Source organism: Hylobates moloch, unplaced genomic scaffold (genome assembly GCF_009828535.3).
Source record: "Hylobates moloch isolate HMO894 unplaced genomic scaffold, HMol_V3 SCAFFOLD_9, whole genome shotgun sequence".
Taxonomy (NCBI): Eukaryota; Metazoa; Chordata; class Mammalia; order Primates; family Hylobatidae; genus Hylobates; species Hylobates moloch.
Window position 1 is genome coordinate 23,635,082 of NW_026652284.1, and position 12,930 is coordinate 23,648,011.

At 43.1% G+C, this 12,930-nt stretch overlaps 1 protein-coding gene across 1 annotated transcript in view; it reads left to right on the forward strand.

Annotated features, from left to right (window-relative positions):
* The window catches only part of MACO1 (macoilin 1), a 69,997-nt gene extending 57,329 nt beyond the window's left edge, over positions 1 to 12,668 (forward strand). Inside the window, exons 9-11 of the mRNA XM_032759369.2 lie at positions 195 to 315; positions 2,425 to 2,599; positions 9,285 to 12,668. Coding sequence (XP_032615260.1) covers positions 195 to 315; positions 2,425 to 2,599; positions 9,285 to 9,487 — 499 coding nt within the window. The 3' untranslated portion in view covers positions 9,488 to 12,668. The remainder of the gene's footprint in view (positions 1 to 194; positions 316 to 2,424; positions 2,600 to 9,284) is intronic.
* Positions 12,669 to 12,930: the final 262 nt, after the last annotated feature.

The window sequence follows — 12,930 nt, forward strand, 5'->3', positions numbered from 1 at the left end:
GCCAATTTTTTTTTGTATTTTTAGTAGAGACGGGGTTTCACCATGCTGATCAGGTTGGTCTCGAACTCCTGACCTCAAATAATCTGCCCGCCTCGGCCTCCTAAAGTGCTGGGATTACAGGCCTGAGTCACAGGGCCCAGCCCCAACCTATAGTCTTTTAAATCACTTTATTTCCTTCTCTTCTTTTTCAAAAGGGGAGAATGCACCGAAACCTTACGGAATCGGATCAGAGAACTAGAAGCAGAGGGCAAGAAGCTCACGATGGACATGAAGGTGAAAGAAGACCAAATCAGAGAACTAGAACTGAAAGTCCAGGTAAGGGGGGAACAAAAGACTTCCCTTGTATTTGAATTCCACTTTTATGCTAAACTTGTGCTCTGTGTTGCAGTGTAGAGATGATGCCTTTTAATACAGATCAAATCTCATTGCATCTGAAAAATCTCTATGTGACAAAAAGATTTGAAGTTCTAATCTTGTCCAGCTCATTTCAAGTCATATTAATGTAGCCAGATTCTAATACAAACCAGAAATGTTGACAATCCCTTGGTATGTTTTATACCAGGATTTAACTTGCTGTAGATTCATTTAACTTTTTCAGGTTGTAGGCCAGATTAGTGTCCTCTGAAACTTACCTCCTTTTAGCCCCAACCCTCTTTCTGTTGCCAGGGGATTGGCCCTCCTGCATGGCTCTGAGCCTTGCAGCTTGTTGTTCATAGCAGTGAATAATAGGAAAGGTGCTAGTGCTATGGACATAGCCTGTTTTATGGGCTATGTATACTTTAGCCAAATATTTGTCATTTAAACTAATGTCATATATATGTAAAGTTACAGTAATTTGAGCCAGGTGGGACAAGTGAAAAATTACTGTCAAGTCAGTGGACTAGAATGATGGCCTGGAGTACAGTACCGAAAAAAATACCAAAAAAAGTAAAGGTGGCATCAGAGATAGATGGGAAAGGTAAGGATTAGTCAGTAAAAGGCTTTGGAATAGCTAAATAACTGGAGAAAAAAAATTAGAAGCTCATCTCATGGCACATATAAAGAAATTCCAGATGAAGAGTTGAAGGCAGAAAAAACAAAGAATAAATGAGTTTTTAAAAACTAGGTGGAAATATACTTGACCTTGAAACAAGGGAAAGATTTTCTAAACATAAAAGCAATGGAAAAAAATCACAAAGCAAAAATCATAATAATAAATGAAAAAATTGATTGGGGAAGGTACAAATATTGCAACAAATATTATAATAAGGAATTAATATTCTCAACATATCTGTAGCTCATAAAAGTTGCTAAGGAAAGCTCAAATATATAGCAAAATAGGCTGAGGATGTGAACAAATAATTCAGAGGAAATACAGGTGACTGATAAGATCATAAAAATATAAACTCACCCATCATGAAAGACATGCAGATTAAAAGTAGATATCATTTTTCTCCTATGAAATTAGCAGATAATTTTTAAATGAGAATATCAATCGTGGTGAGGATGCAACAAAATAGGCCTCATACATTGCTGGTGGAAATGTAACTTTCTGGAAAAGATCTTGCACTTTTTAAGTATTTACCTTTTTTAGGAATCCAGCCTAAGGTAAACAATTTTAAAACCTCACCAATGAGTGATGTACAGGTATGTTCATCATAGTGGTATAAAAATGCAAAAAAATTGAAAAGAGTCTTAACAATGGGAGAGTCATTTAAATTTTGGTATGTAAACATTCAGGAATATCGTACAGCCAATAAAAATTTTATTTTCAAACAATAGTTGAAATCATTTAGTTTTTAAAAGACCATGTACAAAACTGTACACAATATTTCACTTATGCTAAAAGATACACATATGCATAAAAGATTAAAAGAAATATTAAATTTTTTAGTGTTGTATTAGTAATTTTCATTTTCTTCTTTGAATTTTTCTATATTCCTAAATTCTCTGTAATAAGTTTGGATTTTTCTGTTAAAAAGAAAAATTCAAATATCTGTATATATTTATTGTTTACATTAAAGTGGGCTTATTCTGCAGTATGCCCTGTCAAAATAATTAACATTTTTACAATTATTAATGCAGGTTGAGAGAAGAGTTTTGGCAAGTTCGATTACAGCATTATGATAATTTGCATGTGGCCAGCAAGGAAAAATGTTCTCCGTGGTTCTGAATTAGGCTTATAAGAAAAGTGTTTTATTTGGAAGCAGATTCCATTGTTTTCTAGACACGTGCCCAGCACAGTCAAATGATTATCTTCTAAATGTTTTTGTGCATATTGCCATATAAACACATTTAGCACTTGCCTAAACCCATGAAACACCAGATTTTGTGTTCTAGTGGCCAGACCAAGAATAGTGGGATTTAATTTGTGATTTCAGGCTAATTTATAGACATCGATGCCAAAACTACCTTGTAGCATTGCTGTTTTGATGATATTGATAGGAGCTTCGGAAATATAAGGAAAATGAGAAGGACACTGAGGTGTTAATGTCAGCCCTCTCAGCCATGCAAGACAAAACACAGCACCTGGAGAACAGCTTAAGCGCAGAGACGAGAATCAAGCTGGACCTGTTCTCCGCACTGGGTGATGCAAAGCGGCAGCTCGAGATTGCCCAAGGTAGGAGAACGTGGGCCCCTGGTGAGGTGGTGTGACTGATAATGCCCAGGGATGCACAGGCCAGACCTCTCCTGAGAGCTCTGAACCAAGGGGCATTTCAGTTTTCTCTTCAAGAGTCTTGGTAAGTGCCCAACATTGAAATACGGGAACAATCATATTAATTCATTTGCAGATATATTTTGAGATGAGAACATGTCAAGTGCAGAGCATACAGAGAATAGTATGATTTCTACGTTCAAGGAGCTCACAGTGTTGTTGAAGAAGTAGAGAACTGCAGAGGCATCAAAAGATGCTTAGGTAGAAGGATATACGGGGCCTGAGGGAACATAGAAAGAGGCAGGGACGAAACTAGTTTGGGGAATTGGAGAGGGCCCCTCCCCAGGGGAGCTGATGTCTGAGGTGGGCCTGAATGATGAGCAGTTGGCCCAGTGAAGCAGCAGTGTGGTGGAGGGTGAGGGGTAGAAGGGTCCACACAGAAGAAACAGCTTAGGCAAGGGCTGGGAGCTAGTGGGGCTTGATGTGTTCCAAGCTGCAGCCAGCCTGCTTGGCTGAAGCAGAGGTTACGAATGAGGGAGCCGCAGGCGAGAGTCTGGAGAGTAGGCCGTGGTCATCCACTTGGCCGATATTTACTGAGACCTACTTTGTGCCAAGCACCATAAGATTCCTTGAAAATACAGCCCTGGCGATGACAGGTGATGAACAAACCAGCAGGGAGTATGTCAGGTGGCCGTAGGTGCAATGATGGAAATAAAGCCATGGTGAGGCAGAACGTATGTAGCAGGGGTCTCCCTTTTTAACAGGGCAATCATGGAAAATCCCTTGAGTAGGTAGTATTTGAGCAGAGACGCAAAGGAAGAGAGAGGAGTGAGCTGTGTAAAGAGCTGGAGGAAAGCACTTCCGGGGAGGGGGCAGCAAGTGAAAAGCCTGGCAGGGGGAGTGTGGGTACTCTGCAGGCAGAGGGTGGGGGCTGTAGCCTGTGTGATAACGGGGAGAGTTGTCAGAGCAGGCAGGAGTAACAGCAGCCAGATTGTGTGGGACTTGAGGCCCATGGAAAGAACTTAGGGTTTTACCGTGAGTGCCATAGGGGAGCACTGGAAGGCTTCTGAACAGAGGCATGGCATGACCTGAGAAAAATAAATTTGGATTTTTGTCCAAGAAATTGATTAGCTATCCAACCAGAGTACTAAATTGAGTATAGTACTGGAAAAACAGAGTACTCTATAGAGTACTAAATAGAGTACTGCATAAAATAGAGTACTGAAAAGAATTTTCAAATGGTTAACTTAGTGGAAAGAAAAGAGTATTTCAAGCAAGGCATGGTGGTTTGTGTCAGTGCCTGCCCATAGTCCCAGCTGCTCAGGAGGCTAGGGCAGGAGGATCACTTGAGCCCAGGAATTTGAGACTAGCCTGGGGAACATAGCGAGACCTTGTCTCTAAAATAAATAATATTTCAACAGGGACTGACAGAGTAGTCACACTCTGTGCGAAGCATTGTCCTAGAAGCTCTGGGGGAGACAAACCTGAATACAACATGGTGTGTGAACTTTTGTCTTAGGGACCCCTTTACACTCTTAAAATTATTACCCCAAAGAGGTTTATTTCAAGTGGATTATATCTATCAATATTTACCTACTAGAAATTAAAACTTAAAACATTTATTTATTTTCAAGACGGGGTCTTGCTCTGTCACCCAGGCTGGAGTGCAGTGGCACAATCTCAACTCACTACAGCCTCGACCTTCTGGGCTCAAGTGATCCTCCCACCTCAGCCTCTCCCTAGTAGCTGTGACTATAGGCATGTGCCACCATGCCCAGCTAATTTTTTTTTTCTAGAGACGAGGTCTCACTTTGTTGCCCAGGCTGACCTTGAACTCCTGGGCTCAAGAGATCCTCCCATCTCAGCCTCCCAAAGTGTTGGGATTGCAGGCATGAGCCACTGTGCTCAGCCAAATTAATTATTCATTTTAAAATAACATACAAACATATTACATGTTAATATAAATAACTTTTTTATTTGAAACTCTATTTTCCAAAACAAAAAAAAATTCCTGAAAAAGTGGCATTATTTTACATTTAGCAGATCTCTTTAATGTCTGACTTAGTAGAAGATAGTTTGATTCTTTTTGTTTGTTTGTTTTTTGAGATGGAGTCTTGCTCTGTCAACCAGGCTGGAGTGCAGTGGCGCGATCTCGGCTCACTGCAAGTTCCAGCTCCTGGGTTCACGCCATTCTCCTGCCCCAGCCTCCCGAGTAGCTGGGACTACGGGCGCCCGCCACCACACCTGGCTAATTTTTTGTATTTTTAGTAGAGACGGGGTTTCACCGTGTTAGCTAGGATGGTCTCGATCTCCTGACCTCGTGATCCGCCCACCTTGGCCTCCCAAAGTGCTGGGATTACAGGCGTGAGCCACCGCGCCCGGCCAGATAGTTTCTTAGCTCTGTTTCTACATTCATTCTGTTGTGATTTCACACTCCACCTAATTTCTAGAAGACTCCACTTACACTTGTGACAGAATGAGCATGAAGAAGGGACGTAATGTCTCAGTACTATTATGAAGGTAGTTTTGAGCCTGTGGACCCTGACTGTACTTTGAGAATTGCTGAACTAGGGTGAGCCCAGCAGAAAAATAGAGGCATGAGGTAGAGGCAGGGGGCTAGAAAAGCCAGAGGGAGATGAGGGAAGGCCTCGTGAAGGAGGGGGCATTGAGTGGGCTTTGAGGATGAATTTCAAGAGCAGAGAATGCCAGGAAAAAACATGTTGCCTGAGGAAGTAGTATAAACAAAGGAAAGAAGGTGCCGGGATGTTCAGGTGAGCAGTCCAGCAGCCTTAAGCTGGGGGCAGGGAAGGAAAGAGTGGGAGGGTAGGGGACCATGAATGAAGCCATACTAGAGAGGGTATTCCCTAGATCTTCCTGAGGGAAGAAGGAGGGGACGTGTTCAGACTGTTAGGTGGGAAATCTCCCTCCTATAGCAATGTGAAAGACCGATGGAAGGGGTGAGACTGAGTGGAGACAGACTGTGAGGAAGTTACCACTGTCCTCTAAGAGATGATAAGTATGGGGAGGGTGGACGGGCCAGACAGGTGAATGGAGAGTGGAGGTGCCTGAGAGTTCTGGAAGGACGAAGTTGTTGGAACCAAGGAAGGAGAGCAGAACAGATAGAAGGAGTGAAGGAAGAATAAGTTTGGTTTTGGATGTTTTGATTTGAAGGTACTCCCCAGAAACCCAAGTAGGAAATATTCCTCAGTCAGTGGGAACTTTGGGCCTAAACCAAAGAGGCCCAAACCCCTGGGAGAAGGGGTTGGATTTAGAAGTTGTGAGAAGTTAGTGAAGCGCAAGAGTAGCTTGGGATGGCACAGGTAATTGAGCAAGAGAAGGAGTTTGAGAATCACACTGCTTTAATCTGTGGACTCGAGGAAAGGCATTTAAGAAGGTTCCCAGGAATCCTGCTTTGAAGCTGAGCTTCTGACCTTACACTGACTTCTTTTTGCCTGCCTGGCTTAGCTCCCTGAGGAGTGGCCACCCCTCAGTTCTTCAACCCTGTTTACTTGGTCTTGCAAACTTGGAAAAGATTCCCCCTGGTGTGAAGTAGCACCTGGCCTCAGAGTAGCCAGAGGAGCTTGGCTTCTCAGCTCACACTGTGTGCTCTGCTGTCAGCCCAGAAATCCTCATAAAGTGACAAAGAAGCAAAAAGAACTTTTTCCAAAGCACTGGGTATGTTTTCCTGTTACTGATTGAAGAAATCAAACTTAAATCGGCAGGGAAAAAGATACAGTGGCTCATATATCAGATGCTTTTAGGTATTTTATTCATCTGAGGCTTATTTTGTTCAAAGAGAAGGTAGATATTTGATGCTTCCTTGAAGCTTAGGGGACATGAAGGAAGTGAGGGGGGCAGTTCCTTTCTACTGCTCTCACTGCTGCCTTCCCCACTCCCTCCCTCCAGGGTTGTGCTCAGGATATTCTAATAAGAACCCAACTTTGTAATTTAAATCAAACCTCTTGTTGCTTTTCTCCTTCCTACTCTCTATATCATTTGATACATCCTGGTTCCAAAATGACTTTCAGGCCAGGCGCTGTGGCTCACACCTGTAATCCCAGCACTTTGGGAGGCCAAGGCGGGCGGATCACAAGGTCAAGAGAACGAGACCATCCTGGCCAACATGGTGAAACCCCATCTCTACTAAAAATACAAAAATTAGCTGGGTGTTGTGGTGCATGCCTGTAATCCCAGCTACTTGGGAGGCTGAGGCAGGAGAATTGCTTGAACCCCGAAGGTGGAGGTTGCAGTGAGCAGGGATCACACCACTGCACTCCAGCCTGGCGACAGAGCAAGACTCCATCTCAAAAAATAAATAAATAAATAAATAAATAAATAAATAAATAAATAAATAAAACGAACAAAACCAAAATGGCTTTCATCTCTACTACATCCTTTTAAAAAATATACTGCCAAGCTTTCTTATATTCCAAAGATTATTGTCTTCTATAGGACCCATGAGCAATCTCAAAATTAATGCAACTCAGATGCAACCTTTTTCTTTTTTAAGCATTTTTGTGGGGTTTTTTTGGTTTTTTGTTTTTTTGTTGTTTTTTTTTTTTTGAGACAGGGTCTCTGTCGCCCAGGCTGGAGTAGAGTGGCACGATCTTGCCTCACTACCTCCGCCTTCTAGGCTCACGTGATCCTCCTGCATCAGCCTTCTGAGTAGCTAGGATTACAGGTGTGAACCACCAAGTCTGGCTAATTTTTGTATTTTTTATAGAGACAGGGTTTTGTCATATTGCCCAAGCTGGTCTCGAACTCCTGGGCTCAAGCAGTCCACCCACCCGGTCTCCCAAAGTGTTGGCATTACAGGCATTAGCCACCACACCTGGCCAGCATTTAAGTTTCTGAAAGACTACTCCTAAGTGTTCTAAGTGCTTTTACATATACCAACCATGTCTTTCTTCTGGTCTCCCTAGAAGACCAGGAAGCTACATAGCTTGATGAAAGTCACGTGGGGCTTTGGAACAAAGTGGTCCTGGGTTTAAATCCTGCCCTACCTTTTGATAACTAAGTGACTTTGAGCAAGATACACAACTTGTAGAACTCCAGCTTTCTACTGGACTGGGCAATAGGGAGCTAACAATGGAAAAAAAAAAAAAAGGTAGACACAGTGTCTGCCCTCATGGAACTCATGGTCCAGCAGAGAGATGATGGACACAGATCATCACCAAATGAATAGTTGCCAGAGATTGAAGAATGCTGTAGGTAGGAGTGTACATTTGAAACAGACTGCATGGAATTGAATCCTGGCTCTGTCGCTAGCTGTATACCTTGAGCAAGTCACTCAACTTCTCTATGCCTCAGTTTCCTCATCTATAAAATGGGTAATAATAATTCCCCCATCATGAGGTTGTCGTAAGAAAGAAATGAGTTAGTATACATAAGCATTTAGCATGCCTGGCATATATGAAGCCCTATGTGTTAGTTTTTGTCATTATAAGTGACAGAAAGGGAAGTTGAGGGTGTGTTAAGAATCTAGGAGTTAGGCCAGGCGCGGTAGCTCACGCCTGTAATCCCAGCACTTTGGGAGGCCGAGGTGGGCAGATCACCTGAGGTTGGGAGTTCGAGACCAGCCTGACCAACATGGAGAAACCCCGTCTCTACTAAAAATACAAAATTAGCCAGGCGTGGTGGCGCATGCTTGTAATCCCAGCTACTCGGGAGGCTGAGGCAGGAGAATCGCTTGAACCGGGGAGGCGGAGGTTGCGGTGAGCTGAGATCTCGCCATTGCACTTCAGCCTGGGCAACAAGAGCGAAACTCCATCTCAAAAAAAAAAAAAAGAATTTAGGAGTTGTAGGAAGGTAATTTAGACAGGAGGCTCAGGGAAAGTTTTGCTGAGGAAGTAGAAACAGAATCCTCAAGATTTAGCTAGCTTCACAAAGAAAGCAGGAGACACACAGGACAGGAAGTGGCCCGAGGTAAGCAGGAGCTGACTGGATCAAGAAACTGAAGCGTAGTGAGGGCAAGCGTGCTGGAAGGCTGAATAGGGCGATGCTGCTAGGGCAAGCGATGTGGGTCACACTCGCGTTCCTCCCAGTGCAGCAGCCACGGAGCTTCCTCCGTTTTCTGTCAGAGAACCTGGTGGCAGAAGCGTATTACTGTGACTGAGTCTGAGGCCTTGGTTATGCTGTATTCCTTGGTCTGACATTCAGAGATAGTCTGTCCTCTCAAAAAAATTCCAGCTCAAGAGGTGGAGCCAGAGATCAAAATCACTAGCCCTCTTACTCCGTCATAGGTGACTGCCATGTTCAAAACATGGTTCCTGGAAACTGACTTCTTTACATCAATCACACCTGTATGAGCAGAGTCCCTTCTTAGCTCTAAGCCAAGAATCAGTAAACTGTGGCCCATGGGCCAAATCTGGCCTGCCACCTGTGCCTGTACTGCCTGCCCATGAAGAATGGTTTTTACATCTTTCCACGGCTAGGAAGAAAAGATGACAAAGATAGTACACTGTATATGGCCCACGACACCTAAAATATTTACCGTGTGTCCCATTACAGGACAAGTTTGCCTGCTCTTATAAATCACCGAACCTGGAGCTGCTCACACCGAACCGAATCTACGCAGGGATTGGCCCCTGGGGATATTGTGTTGGGTGAGGCCTCCCTTTTCACTAATGGTGGGTGTTTGATCTTACAGGACAAATCCTTCAGAAAGATCAGGAAATCAAGGACCTAAAACAGAAGATAGCCGAAGTCATGGCCGTCATGCCCAGCATAACATACAGTGCTGCCACCAGCCCCCTGAGCCCTGTTTCCCCCCACTACTCTTCCAAATTTGTGGAGACCAGCCCCTCTGGACTTGACCCCAATGCCTCTGTTTACCAGCCCCTGAAGAAATGAAGGCCAGCTGTGTGTTGTGCCCAAACATTTGGTTACCGGAAGGCATTGCAAAGGAGCGTCTCTGGCAGTCAAGATAAAAAAACAGTTTCTATTGTATTTTGTGGAACTGTATCTGTTGTCATTTTTAAAAAGGGGGGAAAAGATAACATCCAAGTCTGATTAGAACTGCCCATCAGTTTTTCTTGTAAATTTTTAGAAGACCTCACAGAACTTTACAGTTTATTTTTCTCGGCCAACACATTAAAACCGTTCTTGGATTTCAAGTAGCCAACTTTGCCTTTTATGTATTCTTACATAGTTTCCTCTTGAAGAAAAAAAAAGCAGAGTTTTTGTTTTTTAACCCTTTACATTTGTTTTGTTTTATTCTTAAATAAGCAAGCAAAACCTGCACATTGGATTCACATGAGATGATAATGAAAACTTTTAGTTTAAGAGTGAAGGGTTAAGTAACCTAACAGAGCTTTGATGTTATAGCTGCATTAAAGAAGGTGATTGTCAATATTACAGAAAACAAAAATGGATTGCCCCTCCAAGGACCAAACAGATTCAAGGAGCATCATTTAAGCTAAGAAGAGACCTAAGTGATGAAACTAGCTGTAAGAATGTAACAGGGGTTGTGTTTGAAATATTTATATTCCCATCAGTGTGTTTAGTCCTAGAAAATTGCTAGCAGCAGTCTTCTTCACAGTGCCTTGGGAAAAGACATTTCAAGAGGAAACTTGATAATTTTAAACTCTTTTCCCCCTTTACCGTCATCTATCCTCTATCTGTATCAAGCTCACTGCGGATCCTGCTGTAAAACTGGTGGGTAGCTGGGCTGTCCGTTACCACCACAGCTACATCTTCTGTTTCTTTGAATAGAAAGCACCACAGTGTTTTGCACTTGCCTCCAGTAAAGTGCCCTGGGAAGGGAGCCGGGCAGTGTTTGTGGACGAGAGACTGTAACGATGGCTAATAAAAGCTGCGGGTCTAGGTTCTTTTTTTTTTTTCATTTCATTTAACTGTGCTTTCTCCACTTTTCATCATTTTGTGTTTGATGATTTAAAAGAAGCTTGACTATTCCTCAGCTCTTGTGCCAAGGAGGGTTTTTTTTTTTTTTAAGACTCTTAAAACTCTGCACAAAGATTTCAGTTTCAAATGTGTATTATACATGGGTAGAAAAGTGTTTGCACAGGCAACTTTTGGAAGTGTTTAAGAATCAGGGTGGGGGTGGTGGGCGGGACCGGGTGGGGGCAATGCAAAATTGTATTTGGAAACTAGGAAAAATTAAGAAACCAAATAAATTGGTTTTGCTTCCTTGCCATGGATTCTGGAAGGACGTAGTTCTTCTAAAATTTCCTGTTAATTGGCATGTACGTCTCATTTAAAGCAAATTAAGTAGTACAAGCAAGTCAGTAAAATAGAAGTATTAAAAAGAATCATCCTTTAAATCACAGATCTTATTTTGAGATAAAAAAAATACTTCTAGCTTTAGCCAGGTGTGCATGTTGCTGCCATTTTGCATTTTTGAATCATCTTGTGTAATTGTCACCATGAAAGTGTTACTCAGAATTGTCATAGATTTTCTCTTCTTTGTGCAAAAACATGGAAAATTGTCACTGACTTTGTGTTGAGGTTTCCCCCATTTGCTGCCTTTTGGGACACTTCATTAAATACTGGTCTTGGCTGCATTCTTTTTTTTTTTTCCTGTGGGGTTCAAAAGAATAAAAATTTTCTTACAGATAAAACTAGTTTTCTGCCTTTTTAACTTTCTGGAGAGCACAGCAAGGTAGATTGTTCTGAGTGGGGCTTAGCCGGTTGCTATCTTGTTCTCATCTCGGCCTGGGTCAGGTGGGGGTCCCCCCACACAGCCGATCCCTGGGTAGGGGGCAGACCCAGGATTTGGGGGAGACCCATCAGGATCTCAAGTTGGTTTGGTTTCTGTGCGTAAGACATGTCCGTTCTCATTTGTTTTCTCCCTTCTCTGGCATCTGATTAGAGCCCAGGCTGACTTGTTTTCTGGTACAACCCTCCTTTCCTAAGAAAGCAAATTAGGGGTGGAGTTGGGGGGTAGTTGGTGAGAAAATCTTGAGAGCAAATTTCCTTCATCAATGCCTTGCCTTCTATTTTCTAGAATCTTGTTTGGCCACCTAGTGACCAATACCCTATTGGGTTTCCTGTCTGCTATAGATCCTGAACTAACCTCCACTTTTATCATCCTCCCTTGTTTTTAGAGGCTTTGTCTGTTTTCATCTTCTGAGAAGCCAACTGCCTCTCTTGGCCATTGTTACAATTGATCTTGGCTCTAGTTTTGGAAAATTCTGCTCTTGGCACCTCACCCTCTGTGCTTATTGCTAGATAGCCTTTCTGAGTCTTGGCCATCAAGTCTATTGCAGACACTCCACACTTAATATCATGAGCAGAATTCCCCAGGGGGAACACATTGGCTTGCCTTGGCTTTTGCCTTTGCCTTCCCTGAAGGAATGTGTCTGCCCACAGAACTCTCATTGGCACGTTCTTTTCCACCAAGGAAATCTCCAGTTGTTGTCTTTGTTATTTTAGGCCCATCATAAAGCAGCAATTAACTATGAAAATCAAAAGGCTGTAATCGTGATGAACTAATGGGGACAGACTAGGAGAGAGAGAGAGAAAACTCAGATCTTCAAGTTTCATTGCTTCTTTTTCTTTTTTTTTTTTTTTTTTGAGATGGAGTCTCACACCATCAGCTCCACATCTCAGTACATAATTTGTTACGTGCTATATAAAGCAGTGTTTGCCATTCTACATGGTTAAATATTTAGAGGAAGAGTAGGCTGAGTGTGTTTTGACTGGCCAAATAACCTCTCTCTATTGACTTCTCCCACCTTTACATAAGGAAATAGCTGTCTATGTTCATTCTCCCTGTGGCAGTCTTTCCAGGAGATCCTATGGAATGAGAATGAACAATTCCTCGTGACTCCCAGCCTGCAGGAAGGGCGTAATCCTTTTTCCTGCCATCCCTCTCCCCTGCCTATGTTAATCTGGGCTATGAAGAGCCACCTGGGAGGGCTGTACATTTCTGACAGCTGCCCTCACTGCTGCTTTTGAAATTCACACCACAGCAGAGAACTAAAGAGGTAAACCAGAAGCCTACCCCCAAGCCACTGGCCAGAGTAGCTAGGCCTGTTTAGATTAAAGGGCCTCTGAGCCCCATAAATGCCTGGTTACATATGACTCTCAAAGACACTTACTGCTGAGCTGGCCTCTTCCCAGGCCTCACAGGACTTGCCCAAAGGCATCACCCTCATCCTTCATGCAGAGCCCTAGGGCCCAGCCAAGCCCTCCAGACAGGGATGGGAGTCAACTCCCAGCTTTGCCTCCACATACTCTGTGACTGCCCTTAACCTCTCTAGGGTGCCGTTTCCTCACATGACAGAGTTGCTATGGAGACTGGGTGACATGATGCAAAAGGGTACCCTGAAAAC